Source organism: Ostrea edulis, chromosome 3 (genome assembly GCF_947568905.1).
Source record: "Ostrea edulis chromosome 3, xbOstEdul1.1, whole genome shotgun sequence".
Taxonomy (NCBI): Eukaryota; Metazoa; Mollusca; class Bivalvia; order Ostreida; family Ostreidae; genus Ostrea; species Ostrea edulis.
In genome coordinates this window covers 76,711,560-76,735,209 of record NC_079166.1, presented here as the reverse complement: position 1 = coordinate 76,735,209, position 23,650 = coordinate 76,711,560, and the positions used below count along the sequence as shown (strand labels likewise).

Sequence of the window (23,650 nt, the reverse complement as noted above, 5' to 3'; positions counted from 1 at the left end):
AAATTGATACTGATAGACATAGAAAAATAAAAGATAAGGTTGAAAATTGTCGTTTGTAGCGCAGCGTCACCTATAAACATTGATAGGGAAACGAACGACAACTGCACACAAGCCCTATTGACACCGTGGCGCGAAATATCGAATATGGTGCGAAACCTCAGAAAATTTACAAGAAATAACTCTACAACATTGTGTATGTGTATATATTTGTTTTTTTTTTAATGTGATATAAAAAATGCTTACATGTTACATGTAGATTGAATTAAAACACGTCATTCCCAGTCAACAACTTTCGATTGGGATCGGAATACGAAATAAAATTTCTTATATCCGGTGGCAAAGTGAAACTGCTTCATGCTTCAAGTTATTGAATTACGTAGGAATTGCACGTTACACATTAGAGAACTGTTCATTTTAATAAAGAAAGTCACAAAATAGATACAAAATGAGTGTACCTTATTCATTACTGTTAACGAGCTTTCGTCGACTATAATCTCGAAATGGCGTGTTTCGCTGCGCTTGATGACGGTAAGGTCCACATTTTCTACGTGAGTAGTGTGATATTTGTTTATGAATTTTTTGCGCATACATGGTATGTCTCGGCTAGGAATAATGGAAACTTTCTCACCTATGTATGTAAAGACATATTAATCTCTATTTTTAAAAATGTAGAACACTTTTATCAAATGACAATGTTTGAAAACGCTTAGAGCCCTGATGTCAGAATTTCCTTTTCCAAGACATCAATATGTCAAATTCATTATCCTTTTTGAATAGTATGTACCATACTTTGTACCAGTTATCCATTTTGAATCCCCTATTACAATGGGATTTTGCTGCACTCTGTAATGTTTGAGTGGATGTCATGAGTATGTGTCAAACAGAAATTTTAAGAGCATGGGATAAGGTGCTGCCATGTATTACTTCACTATCAAAGTTTAACCCAGTTGCCACAATGTTGAATTTATGCTGCAAAAAGGACTGGAAATTGCTCTGGTCAAAACACATTGTTTATTTGTCTACAGATGAAAGAGACATGAGGATTCTCCCTCACAAACTGAAGGAAAAAAAATAGTTATGGATCTTGTACATGTATAGTTTATTAATCACTATAGATTTCCAGCATCACAAGTCTGATTCCACTGTATGCTTTCCATACTGTCAGGTTCATTCACCCCCTGTTTGAGCCACAGTATAATATCCCAAATACCTTGGCAACAAATAACATTATTTGACTAGTGTTTCATTTTTAGCGGAGTTGCGATGAAGTCGAACTCGGCTTATGATCTGATGAAGTGCCTTTGGGTGGGCAGGCGGGCACGCATCAACATTTCATTTCCGCACCATAGCTCTTGAGCAAATTATAGGATCTCATTCAAACTTATATGGATTGTCACCCTCAGTAAGATGAGGAAGCCTATCGATTCTGGGGTCACTAGGTCAAAGGTCAAGGTCACTGGCTATAAATAGACTGAAATTTGGAGAAAATTTTGTTTTCCGCACCATAGCTCTTGAACGAATTATAGGATCTCAATCAAACTTAGATCGATTAAGTAAGACAAGAAGCCTATCGATTCCGGGGTCACAAGGTCAAAGTCACAGTGGCTATAAATAGACTGAAATTTGGAGAAAATTTTGTTTTCTTCACTATAATTTTTTAACAAATTATAGGATCTCAATTAAACTTAGATGGACTATCGCCCTTGATGAGACAAAGAAGCCTATTGATTTTGGTCAAGGGTTAAAGGTCAAGGTCACACAGGATTTAAGTCGGCTGAAATTTATGTACGCAAAATTTTGCTCCCTGCTTGATAATTCCTGAAAACATTTCTGCCGGTTCCCTCTATGCCCATTCCTTGCGCAACTTGGCTTGTACATTTCCGATGCCCGACAATTTTTAATTTTTTTGCATTTCATTTATTTTGAGTTATTATACAATTATTTACCATTCCATTGATCCTCTACAGGACTGTAGTATACTCAGGTGACAGTTTAGCATATTGGACTAGCTTTTCAAGTAATGAATCCTTAGAATTAGCTATAACTAGGATTAAACTTGAATGTATATATACAGGGGAAAAACTTCTTCATAACTGCAAGGCATTGATAACCATATTGATTTGAAAGTTTGGGCCATAATATGTGGTCACATTTTTCATGAGAATATAAAGGGGTGAAATCATAGAAAACAACAACACGACTTCAGTTACTCGAGGAGCGTTGTGGCCCACGAGGAGCGTTGTGGCCCATGGGCCTTCCATTATCCATGTTTGCTGTTGTAACGCTTTGAAAAACAACAACAGTTGATTTGTATCTAAAATCATGATAACATTCAGTCATTTATCCCCCTACCCTTCCAGTGCTATCTTTTCTAACTGAATTTCCACAATGTTCAACTCCCACGAGTACTTTAAGTACTTTGATTTGAGGAGTGTGGCCTGCTTTGTTTTTTATTCATACAAAAGTACATAAAATGACCATGGAACTCTACCCCCCCCCCCCCGCACTTTCCCCCGTGTTCGTAGGTTTCAATTCAAAACTATTACATTTGAAAAATTCCATAAAGAAGATTTCAAAAGATTATGTTGGTGAACAAATGACAAATTGTTTTCGCGATGACTTCTATCCCTTTAATTTCATTAATTTCTCATTTTTGTTTCCTGAATCTGATAATTTTAACATTGGATCCTCATAGTAAATAAAATGTCCAATGTTTATATCAGTTATATATACACTGTGACAGTGTTTGTAGTATTCATGAACTTCAGACTCTTTACAAGTTGTTGTTTGTGATGTACTCATTGTTTGATATGTATTTTTTCCCAATTAAAAATATTGTTGAAACTCTCTTCCTCCCCGGGAATATTCCAGTTAAAGCCAACCTATGTTTACATGCACAGTACGCATGAAATCTGAAATGAAAACTATGAAATAGACAAGGATGTGCAGTACATACGTATACCTATCAATCATACACTTAATCTACAGTGAATCGGATTTATAAGTATCACACTATTTACTTCAAATTCATTTTATGAATAACATTTTCTTTCAGACCAGTTCTCCTCCCTGTCTGATGACGAGGTGTACGTGTTATTCTGTTTTCTGTGTTCTGACTCCGGTACCCCCGACTTTACTGATACAAACTGTCTGGACATTCTTAATGAGATACAAAAGGAGATGTACGGTAAGGGCAGTGTAACAAGTGAGGAGGCTCAGCGGACTCTGGACGGACTGAAGTCACGTGGATTTCTTTGGGATCAGGACGGCGTAGACATCACTGAGGACGTCAAGGATGAGACCATGTACCGTGTTATAGAACGTGGTATAAACCGTAGTGTTACACCGTTCTACGTGCATCGTTTATACAGTTATACTACAGCAGTGAGGTATCTGAGATCACACAGATACACCAGGAAGTCTGGAGAGAAATGTGTCATTATTGACGACTCGTTAGTTGATTACTTACTCATACGCCGTCTACAGATGAACATACTGACCCACGTCACCATGGAGGACACGAGTATCTGTGATGAAGTGTCACGGACATGTAAGTTGATATTCTCATCTTGTTGTTAATTCAAATGGAGAACAATCTCTTGAATATTCTCTTAACGTTGATTAGTACATGTATATCGACATTCTTAAATCATGTTACATGCTATAATTTCTTCTAATTAACTCGATTCATTAACATAACTGAGGATTCACACTTTCATTTGAATATCGGCCAAATTAAACATTGAAGTTAGAGTTTCTTGACTGACGTTATATATCATATGTCTGTCTCAGTCCTGTTATTCAGTATCTCACATCGCTATATCTAATGTACATTGTATCCTCTGTATCTACACATCACATGTAAGATGTCACTACTGGGAGATCACTCTTATTCTGTATATCTTAAAGTTAACACGTAATACTGCTTTCTAAACACTTACAAAAGTGAAAAAAATACCCAATAATGACGTATGAGGGATCATATGAGAAAGAGAACATTACAGGTGTTGGCAATGTTACAACACAGTGGTTCTCTACTTGCAGTTTTAAGTTACTATATATGTACAGGGGCGGATCATAAACTTTTAAACAAAATTACGTCTTCGCACCATTAGTAGCATACGGATGTACTTCATGGTATACCCCTATAACCGTATGATCTGGTATTCATGTGAGTCATTTTAAAACGCAAAGTTCAGTAACAACATATAGATGTGCATGTAACTTTAAAATATTCAACTAGGTGATTTAAAGGGGTGGGGGGTGGGGGGTAGTTATGCCATACATGTACGTATATACTAGCTGCTGCTACTCGCTACAAACAACTTTTCTTTTTTAAAAAGTGAAGACATCGGATTCGAATACTAGATGTAAGTTTGTATAAGTAAAATGAATGAATTTCACTGCGTGAAATTCAGAATTTTGACCATGAGTTCTCTGTTATGACCAATATAGTTGGAAGACTTAATTTATATTGAGTTATATAAAGAAGGGTGGGGTATAGCAATTTCTGAACATGATATAAAATATACAAGTTCGTGATATTCTAGAATTCCTTTGCACTTTCTTTTCACATTTGAAATTGGATACCCTATGTTTGACTTGAGCTTTTGTAAATGAAGCAGCAGTATGCCTGGTTATGCCTTGGGAATTCTCCTTTGTTATATATATGTATTCCTCAACACATTTTCGAACAATCTAATGAACTTCTAAATAATCTGACACAGAGTGAGGAGCGTGTAATTAATCGATATTTATTTATATATTATTCAGTGAGCATCCCTCTAGATAAAGTACGCATGACTGAGAGTGAACGAGGAGCGTTTTTAGAGGACTTACAGAAGACCGGAGAGTGTGTACAATCACAGGGCAGTGTACAACACGTCAAATGGCTCTGGAGACTATACCATGAAGCGAGACCTGACATCGTGAGATCCTGTATAGGTCCCCACCCACACTGGGATATTTACATCATCAACAACACGGCTTACAGAAAGCACAGTAAGTCGAAAGAAATAAACACGGCTTACAAAAAACTTTCTTTGATTTACTTCAAATAGTTTGTTAGAATACATAATCTCCATCAGCTGTTGGTGCAAAACCGCAAATGTAGACCTACGCTTAGCGCTCAGTGGCTTTGCATTGAGGGTTTTTTAACGTGCCAAATCAAAAAGCTTATTATGAAGGGGAGCAGAAATTACAGAGAGAATAGGGAGTCACCCACGGAACCCACCGTTTCATATTCTTTATACTACTGTAATGCATGTATGTATATTAAATCCATTAACTAACCATGAAAAATATTTAGCAGGTGCCTTGGAGTAACATCCTTTCCCCGGGTTTGTCATTTTTATGAGGTTACACAATGAATAAAGCCCCCCCCCCCCCCCCGCCGAAAACAACAGATCAAATACTTTTTCCAACAACACTATTTTCGGGAAAATCAAACTTTCCTTTCATCGAACTAGATGTTTTCAAGATGATTAAATCTAATTTAGTCCTCCAGTTGGCATATAATACATTTATGTGACACATTAAATTTTAAAGCCTCCTAGGCCGAGTGTTTAGAGCATCGCGCTGAAAGTCACCCGGCATCTCACCTCTGTCGACGCGGGTTCGAACACAGGCACCTTAAGTATGGATATTACTAACCTCCCCCCTTTTTTGTTTAGAATATTTTGATGGCAATAATTTCTCTGAAATGTGTGAATTCCCAGTCTATCCCATCCCTCGTTCGATTCATGTAATCGTTTCACGCCTTTTTTAAGCTTTAGAGATTGACCTTCTACCGGTATAATAAAATGCACGTGGGATAGTAATATCCATACTTCAGGTGGAGGTGGTTCGAATCCATTGTACCATAGCTTGGCGTGCTTTCTTTTGTTAAAAGTGTGGGTTATCTGTACATAACCCACACTTTTCTTCAAACCCCGCCCACATTCTCGAAAAAACAAATCAACATCACTGTCCACTGTATGAAGTTCCTCCAGATCAAAATTGCACATATCAAACACGGATAACTGACTCAGACTAAATTCTCCAAATACATTATAGATATTCACACTGAATCTCACTTACATGTAAACCTTAATACAAGATAATATCGTCAATGGTCTCGTCCCAAAGACTTTCTATTTCCATATTCTCCTCAAGTCGAGAAACACGTGTAAGTAGAAATACGGGTATCATTTATAAAGAGTTTCATAAAAGACCCAGTCACGTGATAAGAACGCGTTTGAGAGATAAACTTGTTTAGCGAACAGAGTGAATCAGACTTGTGTTTCTTTTATGGTTTCGCGTCTTACAATTCTTTTTTTTTTTTCTTATGTTTCTCCATTTTTTTTTTTTTAAATCTATTGTGTATACATGTAAATGTTTTTCCAGCCAATTTAGTCAAAATATGTATTAAAATAAAAATATCAAAACCAACAGTCCAAACATTTATATGCACTTTAAAAACGGCTTTTTTAAAAAACAATTAACGAACATACATTTTTCGGTGATAGAAAGTCATTATGATAGAAATATATGGTGTTCAAAGTGTAATGTAAAGACATAACAATTGGCATCATATTGTAAACAGGCGACCGCGCTTCCGAAAGCTATAATAAAATATAGTGAATAATAGTAAACTATGGTACAAGTCACTTACCCCATATAATATTGTTGATTATGTTCAGATACCCGATGGGCGTGGTCATAATGACACTCGGGAGCTACGCTCCCTCGTGTCATTATGACCACACCCATCGGGTATCTGCACATAACCAACAATATCATATGGGGTAACTACTACGTAAATGAGAAAGTTTCCCATTTTACTTTCGGAAGGTCGTGGTCTATTCCCAGGTACATCGTATCTGGGTTCTCTCTTCCACCAATAAAAACTGGATGTCACCAGATAACTGAAAAATTGTTAAGTGCGGTGGAAAACATCAGTCATTCAATAATTGAGTACGTTGGGTATAAATTTTTGCCTCATTTGGGATGGATCGATGAAAAAGTTCGTACATTTACCGATACCCTGCGGATTAGTGTTGAACCTGAAGAAAGACTGAAACAGAACCAATGAGAGTAGTGACGATTATGATCCATATTAAGTGGTTTGTTGGTTGTAGATATAATTTTTCACTCTTAAGGAAATACGTCACCGTTTCCTTGGCGTTTACGGCCTTTGAGCAGGGAGGGATATTTATCGTGCCACACCCGCTCTGACATGGGGCTTCGTTTCTCATCCGAAGGACCGCCCCATCAGTCGCCTATTACGACAAGCAATACGACTTAATAAGATAATGTATTATCGTTGTTTTATACATACTACATTTCCTGTTGTAAGTGTACATATGCACGGTATTATGTGTATATTGATACATGTACATGTGCGTTATTGACGCTTTGCTACGAAAGGGGGGGGGGGATCGGGATTAGCGAGAAATACTCGCAAAATGCGAGTACATTTGAAAAATAGCGAGTATAAATAGTGGACACTCGAAAATCTTAGCAAGTGGTGATTTACAAATTATGACCGTATCGTATCCGTTTTATACGGTGATGCGCTATTCGCTTTTCTTAAACTTGCACTCTGAATCATACAAACGCTTACATGGACGACCGATTTCAACTACCGTCTCTATCCGGATTATTCTTTTATGATTTTTTTTTAAGAAACGCGGACATCGCGCATTGCATTATGATGGAAAACATAGACATGTGCCACGAGTCCTGTTTACTTATAGGGGTGATTACATTGAATTGAAGTACGAGGTTTTTGTTATTCATTTATCTTTTTTTTAAACCGTAGTCTATGTTTTACCAAGTCTTCCGGAAGTTAGTTTTATCAGAATCATTAGACTGTCCTATCTAAATTATTTTATTCTCATATTGAGATACTGCTGCGGCCCTAATATGCTTCCGTAGGTTGTAGTGAAGGCACGTGTGCACTGCTCACCGCGTAAACGATTATCAAAAAAGTTCATGCGACCCGTGATCGTGCTGTTTATAAAACCACGAGTCCGCGATTCGCTTTGAAAAATCACTAGTGACAACCCTGATGTGGCATGGAATTGGAAGACTGAATCTAGGCCTGCGGTAAACAGGTTGTGGATTAGAGGTGCGATAATCAAGATACCTATACATTGCACCATATGACTTACGTAAATTAGTGTCTTGTTCAAACGATGCCTGTTGACCCACTAGGCCCAGTAAGGATGGGGAATATCATTGATTAAAAAAAAAATGAAAAAAAAAATAATTGAACACTGCTTTACTATTTTTATTCTAGCTTGTATGTTTTCATTTTAGCCTGTGCATTTTTTACTCACAGGCTAAAATTAGCCTGTGGTAGAAAAAGTTACTTTCGACCCCTTTGGGGGGGGGGGGGGGTCATATAAACCGCGCATGTTATTTCCATTCTCTACCTATAGATGTTGCTGATCGCTAACGCCTCTACCAATGCCGAAATTACTAAATTCTTATTAAACGCTTTATCAAATTTGATACTAACGTTTGACCTCGCTTTGTCAATTTATGATGCAGAATCATAAGATAAAATTATTTTGGTGCATTTTTTAAAAAAATCCAAAGTTTTGCTATCTTGTCCACATAAGTCATTCCCATTCTTAGATTCCGTTCACTTTTCGGTTCAACATTTTACTAACAAGAGAGAGAGAGAGAGAGAGTTGAATAACTGGCCACCGTCGGTTAAATTAAGCGACGACCGCCAGCTGATTTATATGGCGGTCGCCAGATAATGAATTAAGTGGCGGCCGTCAGATAAATTAAGTGGCGGCGCCTGCTAAATTGAAATTAATTCTATACCCCGACATTTATTGGCTTCCGTAGATTCACAACATTGTTAGCGAACATTACAATTTATATTAAAACCACGCGAATTGAGAACACCGCTCTCTGGATTGTAAGAAAGGGAATTTAAATTGGACAAATTCTAGTCAGAATTAGCATTTTTAGGCGTTGCATGTGACTTTCAGAAAAAAATGTGATTGATCCGTCATAGGTTTAGGAGGGATTGACATAAATAGGTACGTCGCTGGAATTTCTCTTACTTTAGGATTTTTCATCAATAAATATTGTTTCAGCTTCAAAATGGCAGCTTTCCTTTCAATGTCCTTTTTAGCTCACCTGACCTAAAAGCTCAAGTGAGCTTTTCTGATCACCCGTATTCCGGAGTCCGTCCGTCTGTAAACTTTTGACATTTTTGACTTTTTCTCAAAAACCACTGGACCAATTTCAACCAAAGTTGGCACAAAGCATCCTTAGGTAAAGGGAATTTTAAATTGTTAAAATAAAGGATCAGTCCACCTTCCAAGGGGAGAAAATGAAGAAAAGGTAAAAATAGAGTAGGGCATTAAAAAATCTTCTCAAGAACCACTGAGCCAGAAAAGATGAAATTTATAGATAAGCTTTATTCGGTAGTGCAGATTCTAAATTGTCAAAATCATGGCCCCGGGAGGGTTGGATGGGGCCAGAATAGGGGATCAAAGTTTTACATGCTAATATATAGGGGAAATCTTTAAAAATCTTCTCCTCAAGAACCACTGAGCCAGAAAAGCTGAGATTTATATGAAAGTTTCCTGATATAGTGCAGATTCTAAAATTCTTAAAACCATGGCCCCCGGGGGTCGGATTAGGCCACAATAGGGGATCAAAGTTTTACATGCAAATATATAGGGACAGTCTTTAAAAATATTCTTCCCAAAAACCACTAAGCCAGAAAAGCTGATATTTACATGAAAGCTTTCTGACATAATGCAGATTTAGTCTAGTCAATCTAGCAAATCACCTCAAAGTAATTGCAGCAGAAACAAACTCGACGGAATTTAATAAACAAAAGCGTGATTAACAAAATACAAAAAATCGAACAAAATCGGACAATGGGAAATATTTAAAATTTAGACTTAAATGTTTTAGTAAACCATCGATAATTTGTGATGTTTACGGCACGCCGTACACGTACAGGGGAGTAACTTAAGGTATCACACCGGTAACTGTCCAATCAAAATGAAGTTAGTCAATTGTAGTTCCATATATTTAAAGAAATATTTTTTTTCCTTGCGCGATTTTTCTCATTTCCTCTTCTTCTTTTCTCTTAATTTTTGTACCCCTGATTAGGAAATTTTGTGTAATTTGTAGAAATAATCAAGTGTATACAAAGGAACTATTTGCTGTTGGTAGCTGAGGCTACTTCCTGAGGTGCACTCCGGCTGTTTACACACATGTGAAAAACACGTGGATTTGAGGGTAGTCTTGTTTGCGGGTAATTTTTTTTCGAAAATGCCGCGTAGGGTGTTGTTTTTCTGGTGTCGGCAGACGAGATAGGTAACATAGAACGTGTCTGACTGCGTTATTCGGCATCAATTTTGTAAACTGATTTTTAATGATTTTTTCCCCTCTATAGTAATATATAGTGAAAATAATTACCGGTGTGATACCTTAACTGTGACAGTCATCGGAATAAAGTTATACACGACGATCTAAAGTGCATGTAATAAAAAACGCGATTAAACAGCTTAACAGTTGTATTAAAAAGGTGATTTTAAGACCTTCTATATACATACAATATTGCGCAGCATCTCATATTCTTTGCCGACTTCCATTCCCGGGGAACTTTCGCGAATAAAGCTTCAAAATATTTTGTTTGACCCTCTACTGAATTAATTTTAATTTTAAAACACAGTATTTACTTTAGAAGTTATGAATAATCAATTATAAATGAAATCTTAAAGAATTAGTGTCAATTTACAAGGGGGAATTACGGTTGTTAAAAAAAAAGTATGGAAAGCCATTCGGGTTAAAAGTTTCAGTTATTTTGTATCTTCATCATTTGAGCAAGCGTTTTGTATTAAAAACTTTTATAAAATTAAGTAAGTAAAGTATTTTTGCTTTTCTTTTTCAAATTCAGGTTTGGGGAGTCATTCATGGGTAATAATGATAATAAAACATTGATAATATAAATAATAAAAATCTATCTAATTAGTCTTGGGCTCACGACCTGCGGAACCACATCTCCTAGCAGCATGCGAACAGCGCGCTAGACCGCCCGGCCATCTATTCAAGACAAAACTTGTTTTCGATGACGATGGAATTCTCGCCAAGCTGGCACACGATCATTGAGAATGGAAATGGGATACAGTTATTTATCGTAAATTTTAGAAGATCATACAAAATGCACATTGTGTTTGAAATGTCTATATATAAAGCACAGAAATAGCAACGAACTTTGAAATAAACATAACTGCCCTAAGGGACGAAGTCAATGTCGGATGGAAATTTAAATTCAATTAGTTAGAGGGAGGGAAAAAAACTCCCGCAAATTTCTGTCATCCGACATCGATTACACTTTAGTGGAAAAAGGAAAAAGACAAGCCACTGTTGAATACCACATAATATTTAAAACATATTAATGAACATTTCATAGATTTAATGTACACTTTCATTTGTAAATAAACAGTAGAAAAGGTATACATAGTGTTATTTATAATCGTACGTTCCTTTTTTGTTATTCGATTAGTTTCAACATTTGTCATATTAAGTTTTAAAGGGGGGGGGGTTCTTGGTGAAAATTATGTGAACTTAGTTTTTTGTGAGACATTGAATTTTTGATCTTGCCCCTAAGTGAAGAATATCGTTAAAACCAGACGTCTTTTTAGGAACGAAACTTTGTCAATCCTTGCCCTTTGTAGATGCATTCACAGGATGTGACACAACGTCAAGAATGTTCGGCATCGGAACAGGTCCTGTATAGTCAAAATGTAGACAAATCGCGAAAAAATTCTGTATATGATTAGTTTTTAAATGGAGGCAGGCTACTGACAAACAAGTTGATGGTGAAGGGGTTTCAGCTGTTTCGTTTGAAGTCAGCATTTCGCAAAATGTATGGTCGTTATAACAATCTACTTTGCCAATATAACCTATCATTGGGTCAAATCTGTCTGACTTGTTTCATATAGATTGTTAGGCCATTTTTGGCACAATGATATTGAATAAGGGTAACTCCGTTTGCCTTATTAAGATATAGAGCTCACGGCGGGTGTGACCGGTCAACAGGGGGTGCTTACTCCTTATAGCCAATAGGCAACCTGATCCCACTTCTGGTATATCCAGGGGTCCGTGTTTGCCCACCTCTCTATTTTGTATTGCTTATAGGAGTTACGAGATGGATCACTGTTCGTTATCTTCACCTTCCTATATGAGTATTTCATCGAGAAAAAGATATATTCTGGTGTCGATGTCATATCGACTTTGTACGATGGAATACCATAGAGACACTTATAGGAGATTTGCTTTGTGAAGAATTGTCTAACACTATCATTTTTATAAGTTCAGTCATTGCCACTAACTACTAACTACAGCTGCAGAAAAGGAGCACTGCAAGAATTTTTTAAGTCATAGAGTGGACTAAAGAAATGATTTAATTTGGATCCTTCGAATTGGGGCTTATCACTGCTTTCAACAATTCTTGTATCCGTTAAAACTAAATTACAAGTCGCGCCAGATAAACTTTTGGAACGTTTTTCGCTGTAAATGCAAGGCAAATTGTGACACTAGCCGTTGTACTTGTAAAATCATGGACTGAAACTGTACTGCAATTAACTCAAATGATCACTTATATAATTATCAGGCACGTAGCAATAATGGCTCTACACCTTGTATCATTACATGCAAAGTTGATAAATGTTTACGTACAGAGGTCGATTTTTAGACAGATTTGTTTCCCTCCCTCCTCTTTTTTTAAAAATAGCATTGTCGTGAACTGTACACAGTGGAAGTGTAAAATGGAACTGAGAGAACAACCTTACTACCCCCCCCCCCCCCCCCCACACACACACACTCACACCAATGAAGGATTTTTATAACTTTGGATTAAAATTTACTTGTCAATTTTCAGGCAATATTGTGAAATTATCTTCACATCCCCCCCCCCCCTTTTACGATGCTGCGTGCCTGATTCCTTTTGCTTTTAATTATATGTGTCCATTGTTTTTAAAACAGATTACTCCTGAAATTCTCGGTATTAATTGCACAATAAATTTGGATAGAACTAAACATCAAATACGGCTATAACACCCCCCCCCCCCCTTTCCCAAACTCTAGAACTTGACGAAGAGCACGTATTAAAGATTTCTTTATAAAATCTAAGAAACTGAACCTTGTTTCGTCATAGATGTAGTACAAAGTTTTAAAACGAAGCTTAATAAAGAATTTGGTAACGTAAGCTTTACTATACACTGTTTGTTTTAAAATACTACATGTATTTATGTGAAACATAGGACCGGAATGGTAAGCGCGCCTCCAACTTCCGATGTAAGGGGAGTAACTGCAAAAAATGTAGGTCATCTTTTACAGACCCATTTTTGAAGGGGCATTTGTTTTGTGTTAACAGTTTATTTTAATGTATAAATCTTCATGTGGTAACTCATATATGCCTAATGGACAGGAAAAAGTATTTTCTTCCGAAATCCAGTTTTTAACGATTTTTTGTTGGAAAATGAAGATTAAATTTTGGTGAAGAAAATTTAGTTGTGGATTTGGACTTTTATTCTTAAATTCATAAGATCACTGTCATATTTTTTATAAAACAGTCATTTCCTATTATTTCCAGTTTTTCACTATTTTTGTTTTAGAAAAAGGTAGGTTTTCCCTACCTAAAATGGTATTTTTCATATACATTGCCAATAATCTATATATCTTACTTGTTGAGCAGTTTTTAAAATAAACCCTAACATCAATTTTTTATTGGTAGACTCAAATGTATGACAAAATGTGGGTTTTCTTCTTAAAATTTCAACCATTAACAATTATATTCAAAAAAGCAAGATTTTACCCAAAAATTACAGTCAAGGAAAAGAATATATTCTGCTGTAAAAAAAAAATAATCGAACAATCCCAGGTTGAAATTTGAGGTTATGAAACTTATTTTTACTGTATATTACATAAAATGGACATTTTCCTCAATTTCCAGTTTTTAGCGATTTTCATGAAAAAACACATCCTTTTACCCCAAAATTCCAATTTTCCATGGAAATACAAAAGCCGATTTTTAATATGTTGTTTGCATGTGTTTTCTTGCATGAATAATCAAAATTTCATTTCTGTTGCATGTTGCAATTAGTTGGAGGTTTTCCTCAGTTTTGAGCTAGATTGACTAGACTAATTCAAGTTTGTTCAAATCATGGCCACCCGGGGGGGGGGGGGGGGGGGGGGGGATGGGGCCACAAGGGAATCAAAGTTTTACATACAAATATATAGGATTTTGTTGGTTTTTTTAAAATCTTCTTCTCAAGAACCATTGGGCCAAAGAAGTTCACATTTACATGAAAGCTTTCTGACATGTGTAGATTCAAGTTTGCAAAAAACATGGCCTCCAGGAGTAGGTTCGGGCCATAATAGGGACTACGGTTTTACATGCAAATACAAATGTAAAGTCTTCTGATATGGACCAAGGTAACTCAGGTGAGCGATGTGGCCCATGGGCCTCTTGTTCTTCTAAGCTTGTCATATATGTTCAAGGACACATTGTTTTCAAATATGATACAAATCAACGGGTTTCAAGTGAAACATGTATTTTAATTACAATTTCCAATTTTCGTCGATATTCCATCCATTTAGAGTGCTTCATCTTCAAAATAACAGCTTTCGTTTCAATATTTTTTCTTAAAGGAGACATTTCTTCAAATCATGATCCTCGTGGGTAGGATGGGGGCCACAATATAGTGTCAGTATTTTGTATGAATATATAGAGGAACACTTTTTTAACAGTAGACTTACGAATACTGATATTAGTAGGCAAACATGCTCAGGTAGTGCAGATAAAAGTTTGCTTTCAAAATGTTCTGAAGGAGTCCTGCTTATGCATATCGATATGCAAATATCTCCAAGCTTTACAGAATCATTTAATTTTACATGTTGCACGCTTTTTCGTTGATTGAAAAATTATTGGAATATCGTATTCAACAAAAAAATAATAAATAGCAGGAACTACTTTCTATTAGAATGTTGGGGATTCCTCTGGATGCTTCGTGTTTATATATAGATTAGGGAATCCTGAAAAGAAAAAAAAACTTAATATTTTTATCGACATATAAATTTATTAAACAAAAACAAACAAATATCAAATATAAATAATAATTAATTATGCAAAATGAAATAAAGATGGCTATTTGAGACACCCCCCCCCCCCCTAATATGACAACGCGCTTCTGTTTCTGCAATTTCGGGCTGAGAGTTAAATGTATTCAACCGGGAATGACAATAGTCCAGTTTGCACCTTGCGACAACTTCCTTCATGTCACGAACCCAAATACCAGATCCACCGCACACTGCCTCAGAGACACTGTAATATCGTAGCCCTTAACGATTATGGTTCCCAACTCCGGCATAATATGTTTATGAGTGGGCACCGAGACGAGGCATCCGTACGACGTTACAACAGCTGTGACGCCTTCGAAGTTCACTGATAAAACTCGAAAAACGCTCTGTAACACTCACTTGTCCACCTGGATGCCGTGACAACCCTCAAGAGAACCCTATACCTGGCATCCCACATCATGACTATCACGTGTCCCACGCTTTCCGTTATTACCGAAATCGAACTTTGCACATAATTCCAGTTCCACTCAACAAAATTCCAGCAATTTTCTCTAAACAGGACTTATCTCTAACTCATCCTTTTATAACTACATTGTTCAGTCCACAAGAAATCCGTTTGCTCAACAGTAAACAACACCATCTCGAAATGATATATAATGTAGTCTAAGAATAACTCGTTAATTCAACTCAAATCATATCTTTTATCAGATCAATGAATTGAATGAATATTGTTTAGCGTCCCTCTCGAGAATATTTCACTCATATGGAGACGTCACCACTGCCGGTGAAGGGCTGCACAATATAGGCTTATGCTCGGCGCTTATGGCCATTGAGCAGGGAGGGATTTTCATCGTGCCACACCTGCTGTGACACGGGACCTCGGTTTTTGCTGTCTCATCCGAAGGACCGCCCCATTTAGTCGCCTCTTACGACAAGCAAGGGGTACGGAAGACCTATTCTAACCCGGATAAATGATTTTTATCGTTGGAATAAGGTATTCCACGAAAAAAAGAAGACCTAATTCCTTAATTCTAATTTGTTCAAATTGTGTTCTGTAGGATGCGCACAATATGGGATTAAAGTTTTTACACGGGAATATATAGGAGAAATCTGTGAACTTTTTCTCAATCGCGGGAGCTGAGTGACAGAGTTCGCTTCATAACCGGGAGGTTGTGAATTCGAGATTTAAAACTTGAACATATGTAGTCAGCGTTCCTTCGCCATGCAGGCGATCGACATCTAGAAATGAGAATCACGGTTCTTTTGGGGTTATGAACTTAATACGGGAGTCCCTTGTCGCGGCAGGCGCTGGCACGTTAAAGAAACCACGCAGCTACAACCCTGAGTGCTAAGCATTGATCGGTTTTATTTTTATTTCACCAAAAGCTGCTGACGTCTCAATATGAGTGAAAACTCTCGACGGGACGTAAAACAATCAATCAATTTCAATAACAGCAGGGACCTGAATAATCATATCAATATGTAAACATCACCAGGTAGTGCAGATTGAAGTTTGTTCAAATCATAACCCAAGGGGGTAGAATTTGACCACGATAAGGGATTGGATTTTTATATGGAAATGTAGAGGGAAACACCTTCATACTCTTCTCATGGACAGCAGAGGTGAGCTTAGTCATTATGATATTAATATGCGAACCTCTTCAGGTAGCGTAATTGAGGGTCCCGAGAAGTAGATCGGGACCATAAGAAACCGGCCATAATGACCTACATTTCTGCACTCAGCCCCTTTACACCGGAAGTTCAGAGGGGGTACCATTGCGACCCTAAGCATTAACAAACAGTGCATAGTAAAGCTTACGTTCCCAAATTCTTTATTATGCTGAGGTTTAACAGGTCGTTTTATATCTATGGAATTAAACAAGTTTTAATTGCTTCGATTTTATGGAGAAAACTTTTAAAATATGTATTTGTCTAATTGAAGAGTTGGGGAAGGGGCTGGGTGTTATAGCCGTGTTTGATGTTTATTTCTCTCTAAGTCATAATGTAATTGATATGGAGAATTTCAGAAGTAACCAGTTTTAATAACAGACACCTTGAAATTTAAAGCACAGTGAAAGCATTCGATATGATCAGATAAGTAACATCGTTAGAAAAAAAAAGGGGGGGGGGGCTGACTCACAATATTGAAAACTGAAAATTCTTGACAAGTAAATTTAAAAACAGAAATTCAAAGCTCTAAATCCTAAATTGCAGAAGAAAAGGGACAAAGGTTGAACTTTCAATTAACAGGTTGCATTTTACACCTTCACTACAATATTCCTGAGATGCTATTTTAAGAAGGGGGGGGGGGGTAAGCCTACAAGTATATGTAGATCGACTTCTGTATGTAAAAATAACCAACTTTGCATGTCATAATAAAAGTGGGCAGACACTTTGATGCGACGGGCCTGATAGATGTCTTTGTGCTCATTTAATTTATTGCAAAGAAATATTACACTAGATATCCCAATCGAAATAATTAACGTGTTCGGTTTATCGACGCCTGATGCACATCTAGCAACAGGTAAATTTGTTCAGTGTGAAATGATAAAGTTCCTGATGTTTATTGCGTTGGTTGCAAATGATTTCAAACATATCTAATTGAATAGAATTTTGGTTTTTGAAAATAACGATAAAAACTAATAATGAAGAATTGCTGATATACTAATCAATAGACAGCCTGATTCTGATCTAAAGAAACTGAGGACTAGTTAATGTTTACATATGATAATTAAATCATGATCGTAAAATGACTGAAATATTGTGCAAGCGGCGTAAAACCATATTCAATCAATCAATCATTGCTTGCGAGAAAATCCACACAAAGGACATATATAGACTAAAGTATTAATGTTCAGTCAGTCAGGAAATTAATGAAAACAAATTAATTTCAAGATCAGCTTGGCCACACTAAATCATATCAAAATGCAAACTTGCTTAAGTTGTGTGTATTCAAGTTTTTTTGATGCCCTAGGACTAAAATACATGTGGGATGGGGGCGTGGTGGTAGGGGGCATATTATCGTTGCCCTGCCTATCTGTCTGAAACTTGAACCTTGCCTATAGCTTTTGAATGGTGAGTGACAAGGCTCTCCTATTATATAATACGCATTCATTGTGACAGAGCCTTTTGGCACCAGACCTTTTAACCGTGTAACCCTGTCCTCTGATTTTGATCTACGCTTAAGAGAACATGATATAAACAATGACTTGTGAACTGTTTAAGGTGGGGTAATCATATTTTCTCTATAAAATTCTCATAATAAAGCTTTATATTTTACATGTATACCATGGTTGTTTACCTTGTGACCTTGAATCATGGTTATGCCGTAACCCTACTGGGCTAGGTTGGGGTCATAACATGAAGTCTAAATTTTTCATACGAATCAGTATTGCATTTTTTTTTTTGTAAACAGCTGTAGAAAAACAGGGTCAATATGACTCAGGTGACCGATGTGGTACAACGTGTTTTGCGAACTTTTCTCTAGCGTCTTTGGTGTTGTGAGATCCTTGAATTGAGCAATAGTTCCTCTCCATATGCATCTCATAGAATTTCAAATAAAGCGATCAAATACCAATATTTACAACATATTAAAAATTGAAGCGGGGCGATATATCTTCCGTAATGAGAAGATAACTTCTGCAATGAACGATAACTCGGGTTTATTCATATTCCGAATTTGACATAGATGATAAAAAAAACTCACCAGAAAAGAAATATAGGCTATTCCACATCAAACATATCAAAAATGTTATGAATGACCATGCATTGAATTGACCGGCCGGGATTCGAACCACGGTATTTCACATGCGGGGCGAAAGCTCTAACCGCTAGGCCACCGCGGCGGTCTTGTCATTTGGAAAAATGTTTCTAAACTCCATAGTTAAAACTTGATGATCATGTGCATTTAGAAAATGAATTTTATTTTTGGAAAAACTGCGACTCTTAACGCCAGCAAACTTCATGAAGCCCATCACCACTCCATGACAAGTATGCTGACGTAAAGCGTTGTAGTTCTTATCCTCACATTTTTCAAAAAATGATTTTTTTTCACATTTGCATTCTACTTTCATTTCTGCCGGAAGTTCCAGTCGTTGATTTTGACGTACGAGATTTAGTAAAAGATTAATACGCTCATTGTTCACATCTGTGTCACATTTATGAAGAAATCTTTTTCAGTAGGACAATTCGCGTGCACACACGGTGAGTTTCATTAAATGAACGGTATCAAAGTTAATGATTGGTCTGCTACATGTATGTTACTGGACTTTAAAAACAATGTGCGATTAGCTAGGTAGGTGTGTGCGCAGCTGCTAGCTCAGAATCCGCAGATACTTGGAAGAACATTGTTGAATGAGAGGCGGCAATTAAACTTCCTCACAAGGCAATTCCCGTAAATAACACGCCTACACACTGTTATTAGTGACAATGGTGGACATACTCGTTATTAGTTAACAAAATCACATTTCCGCCGCATTCCCAATGACCCTCATTTTGCTTGTAGGGTTTGAGAGATGTGAGTGAATTTCCAGCCGTTAAAAACGTGATGATATGTTTATCAAGATTCATTTGCACGCCATTCACATTCATAGGGAAATGGATATCATTTTAATTGATACAGATATCAAAGGCAAAATCAATGGACATGTAAATAAAAGAAAGTGTCCTTTCGTAGAGATATGATCCATCTGAAAACTACCGAAAACGTGGCTAGATTGGGGATTCCTCCTCTCTCATTTATCATTTTAATACTATTGAAAGTTCAGTTTAATGCATTCATGCTGCATACGGTGTCATTCTTTGGACTGCGATCGTTGTCATATCAAATACACTGCATATTTGATCCATTGTAATGAATGAGTCTTTGTTTGTTTGTTTGCTTTATTTCTATAGACGCTTTAAATTTTAGAAATAAACAATAATGACACCATATTTATATAGCACCTTTTTCATACACTATGTACGCTCAAAGGGGCTTTACAATGCAAATATACCTTACAACAGAATGTTATTTTCATTTGCTGAAAGTGTACATGTAGGCCTACATGTAATAATGATAGCGTTCTGAATACTGCCAGCTTACAGATATGTTTGTCTGGAGCAAATCATCTTCATGAATGAATTCGATTAAGCTACAAGAGTTACACTGGTAAAATTGCAATTAGTATTTAACTCGTTTTGCACGAGTTTTAGCAAGAGTGACAGGTGTTTCAAAATGATGGCGTTTTTGGAAGAAATGTAGTGTGAGGATTGAATTTCATGATATTTTGTATTAGAATATGTACAGTATAAATAAACACATACTACATAATATGGTTTTGATATACATTTATAAAATACAAAATATTCCATTTAAATGCCCTGAGTGACCCTTTACACTAACAACAAAGCGATAAGCAACTGCAGGCAAGAAATGAATAATCCGAATTGTCAGTCATATTCAGGGATAATGCTGTCATATCAATGCACTGAAAGCAGTTCAGGCATGTTATTATCAATATATATTGTAAAAAATATCAACCATAATTAATCATGATTAATATTGAATTAAGGTGCAGATAATACAGCGGATAATACAACAGATAAGAGGAACATGGCAAAGTGAAAATAACAAAGAGTGTTCAAGATCATAACTTCTATAAGAGTAGTATACAGCGTCCCGATGGCCGGTTCAACTGAGTGCAGTTTTGAGTGCGGTCCGATAGGGAGTTCAACGGAGTGCAGTTTTGAGTGTAGTTTGGAGTGCGGGGTTTTATAGAGGGGGTCAAGCAGTTGGCCAGGTGGCCGGGGCCACCTGGCGCGGTCAAGCGGGGTTGGCGCGGTCAAGCTGGGCAGGTGGGGAGAGGTGGTGGTGTGTAGCAGGCGAGGTGTTGGGGGGATAGCGTGTGAGCGTTTTGTATTCCTGGTGTATTCCTTTATGTGAAATTTTCAAATAAAAAGAATTAAAGAACAATTAAAAGTTTACACATTTATTCAATGAAACACATTTATCAAATGAACAATTTACACATAATTTACGGACCTCGTCTAACAGCTGACAGAAAATAGATAGGCGTCAGGTTTCATTTCTCGGAAACGAGGATATTTTGTAAACAATGAGCTCCGATATTCCGAGGGATGTTTTCAAGGAGGTCCGCTTTCTCTCGTTATATAACGACGCTCTCGCCAGTTTGCTTCACTGGTGACCCAGTAACGTTTAGAAGATTGAAAAATAGAACATGCCAGGTTTCGTTTTCATTTCGCGGAAACGCGGGTATTTTGTAAACAATGAGCTCAGCTACGGAATTCGGTTAACATGCACATAGTTTATGGATATGTTCACTATATTGTGTGGTTTGAGTTAGATCTTTCTGCATTAGGCCTTTGTATTGAATCTTATGTGATTGATTTTTTTTTTTTTTTTGATTTTTTACTCGGGAATGATTCACTCATAAGGCGACGTCATCACTGCCCGTGAAGGACTGCAAAATCTAGGCTTATGCTCGGCGCTTACGGCCTTTGAGCAGGGAGGGATCTTTATCGTCTCACACCTGGTGTGACACGGAACCTCGGTTTTTGCGATCTCATCCGAAAGAACACCCCATATTTAGACGCCTCTGACGACAAGCAAGGGGTAGTGAGGACCTATTCTAACCCGGATCGCATATAGTTTTACGCTATATATTTAAAAATAATTCATTTTTACTCTAAAAGTACTGTGGACATCAACACTATTATGGCTATAGCAGAACAGTTTTATAGTATATAAAAACAACTATGATATCTGTGCACTTCGCACCTTATGAGATCACAACGAAAAAGTACGTCACGACGTACATCTTACAATTCATGTCTATATGTTGTCGTTATATTGATAGGCGTTATCAAGTAAAGTTGCCGTCTAACCTATACATAAGCTGTATACGTGAAATTTTTTCTTGTCAAATAATATATTATTTCAATTTCGCATCAAATCACTCAACATTTTTATATTTGTGCGAAGGTCATAATATATATTGTGACCTTGAAATCGCCCCTCTATTTTCTCCCGATCATCACTACGTTATGTAAGAAAATCTAATTCTACATAATTATTGCGAGCAGCGTGTAAAGGGGTAACGATATACGGTGTATGGTGGTGTATAAAGTGTATATATATTTATATTCCTTTTACCAAAGGAAGAGTTAGGACACACTTCTGACACCTAAAGAAACCCCCCTTTCCGCATCTGATTATTTATAGCCTACTCTTGAAAATGGAAAAAAAGAAGAAAAAAGAGTATCCTGCATTAGATGCATTTTACGCACATTTCCATTAACAACACCATACTACCACTCACATTTCCATTAACACCACATACCACCACTGATACACCACTCACCACCACTTGTACACCACACACTACCACTTAGTTTTTGTACGTTTCTCAAGCATTGTGATATACAGCATCTTTTCAAAAGATGTGGGTGGCCCTTAAAAGGGCCGGGGGGACTATGAAAGCCCCCCACACTGTCTAGAGGTTGATTACCCCATTACTGCCTGGCCTTGTTTCGCTGGCGGCGGCGGCGTCTCTTCTTGAGATCTCTTTAATTAATATTATGGAAAGAGATGCAAAATTAAGGACCTATATAGGTAATAGTGTGAGTAGTGTTAAAGAAACCCTAAGTCATGGGAACTGGTGTGCCGATAGTGGGGAGTAGGTGTTATTTAGCGTATAAGTGGTAGTATGTGGCGTATAGGTGATGATATGTGGTGTTAATGGAAATGTGGGTGGTAGTATGGTGGTGATACATGCAAACTAAAAACGGTAGATCAATCTCTTTCATTAATATTGTCATGCTAAGAAATGCACAACTTAGGACCTATATAGGATGTGGTGTGAGTAATGTTAATGAAAATGTAAGTGATGGCATCTGGTATGCCAGTAGTGGTGTACATGTGGTGGTATGGGTTGTATAGGTGGTGGTATGTGGTGTTTGAGTGGTGTATAGGTGGTGGTAAGTGGTGTATGAGTGGTGGTATGTGGTGTATAGGTGGTGGTATGTGGTGTTAATGGAAATGTGAGTGGTGGTATGGTGGTATTCATGGAAATATGCATGGTAGTATGATGGTAATACATGCAAAGTAATAACGGTAGATCTATCTCTTTCGTTGATATTGCTATGCTAAGAAATGCAAAACTATATAGGTAGTTTTGTGAGTAATGTTAAAGAAGATGTAAGTGATGACATCTGGTGTGCCAGCAATGGTGTACCGGTGGTGGTATGGATTGTATAGGTGGTGTTTGAGTGGTGTATAGGTGGTGGTAAGTGGTATATGGGTGGTGGTATGTGGTGTATAGGTGGTAGTATGTGGTGTTAATGGAAATGTGAGTGGTGGTATGGTGGTGTTAATGGAAATATGCATGATAGTATGATGGTAATACATGCAAACTAATAACGGTAGATCTATCTCTTTCGTTGATATTGCTATGTAAAACTATCAATTCTCAGACCTATATAGGTAGTGGTGTGAGTAATGTTAAAGAAGATGTAAGTGATGGCATCTGATGTGGCAGTAGTGGTG

At 37.0% G+C, this 23,650-nt stretch overlaps 1 protein-coding gene across 1 annotated transcript in view; it reads left to right on the top strand.

Annotated features, from left to right (window-relative positions):
• LOC130052885 (uncharacterized) overlaps nucleotides 1-23,650 on the top strand; it is an 87,972-nt gene that overhangs the window by 22,266 nt on the left and 42,056 nt on the right. The window contains exons 2-3 of the mRNA XM_056159048.1: nucleotides 3,056-3,550; nucleotides 4,774-5,001. Coding sequence (XP_056015023.1) covers nucleotides 3,056-3,550; nucleotides 4,774-5,001 — 723 coding nt within the window. The remainder of the gene's footprint in view (nucleotides 1-3,055; nucleotides 3,551-4,773; nucleotides 5,002-23,650) is intronic.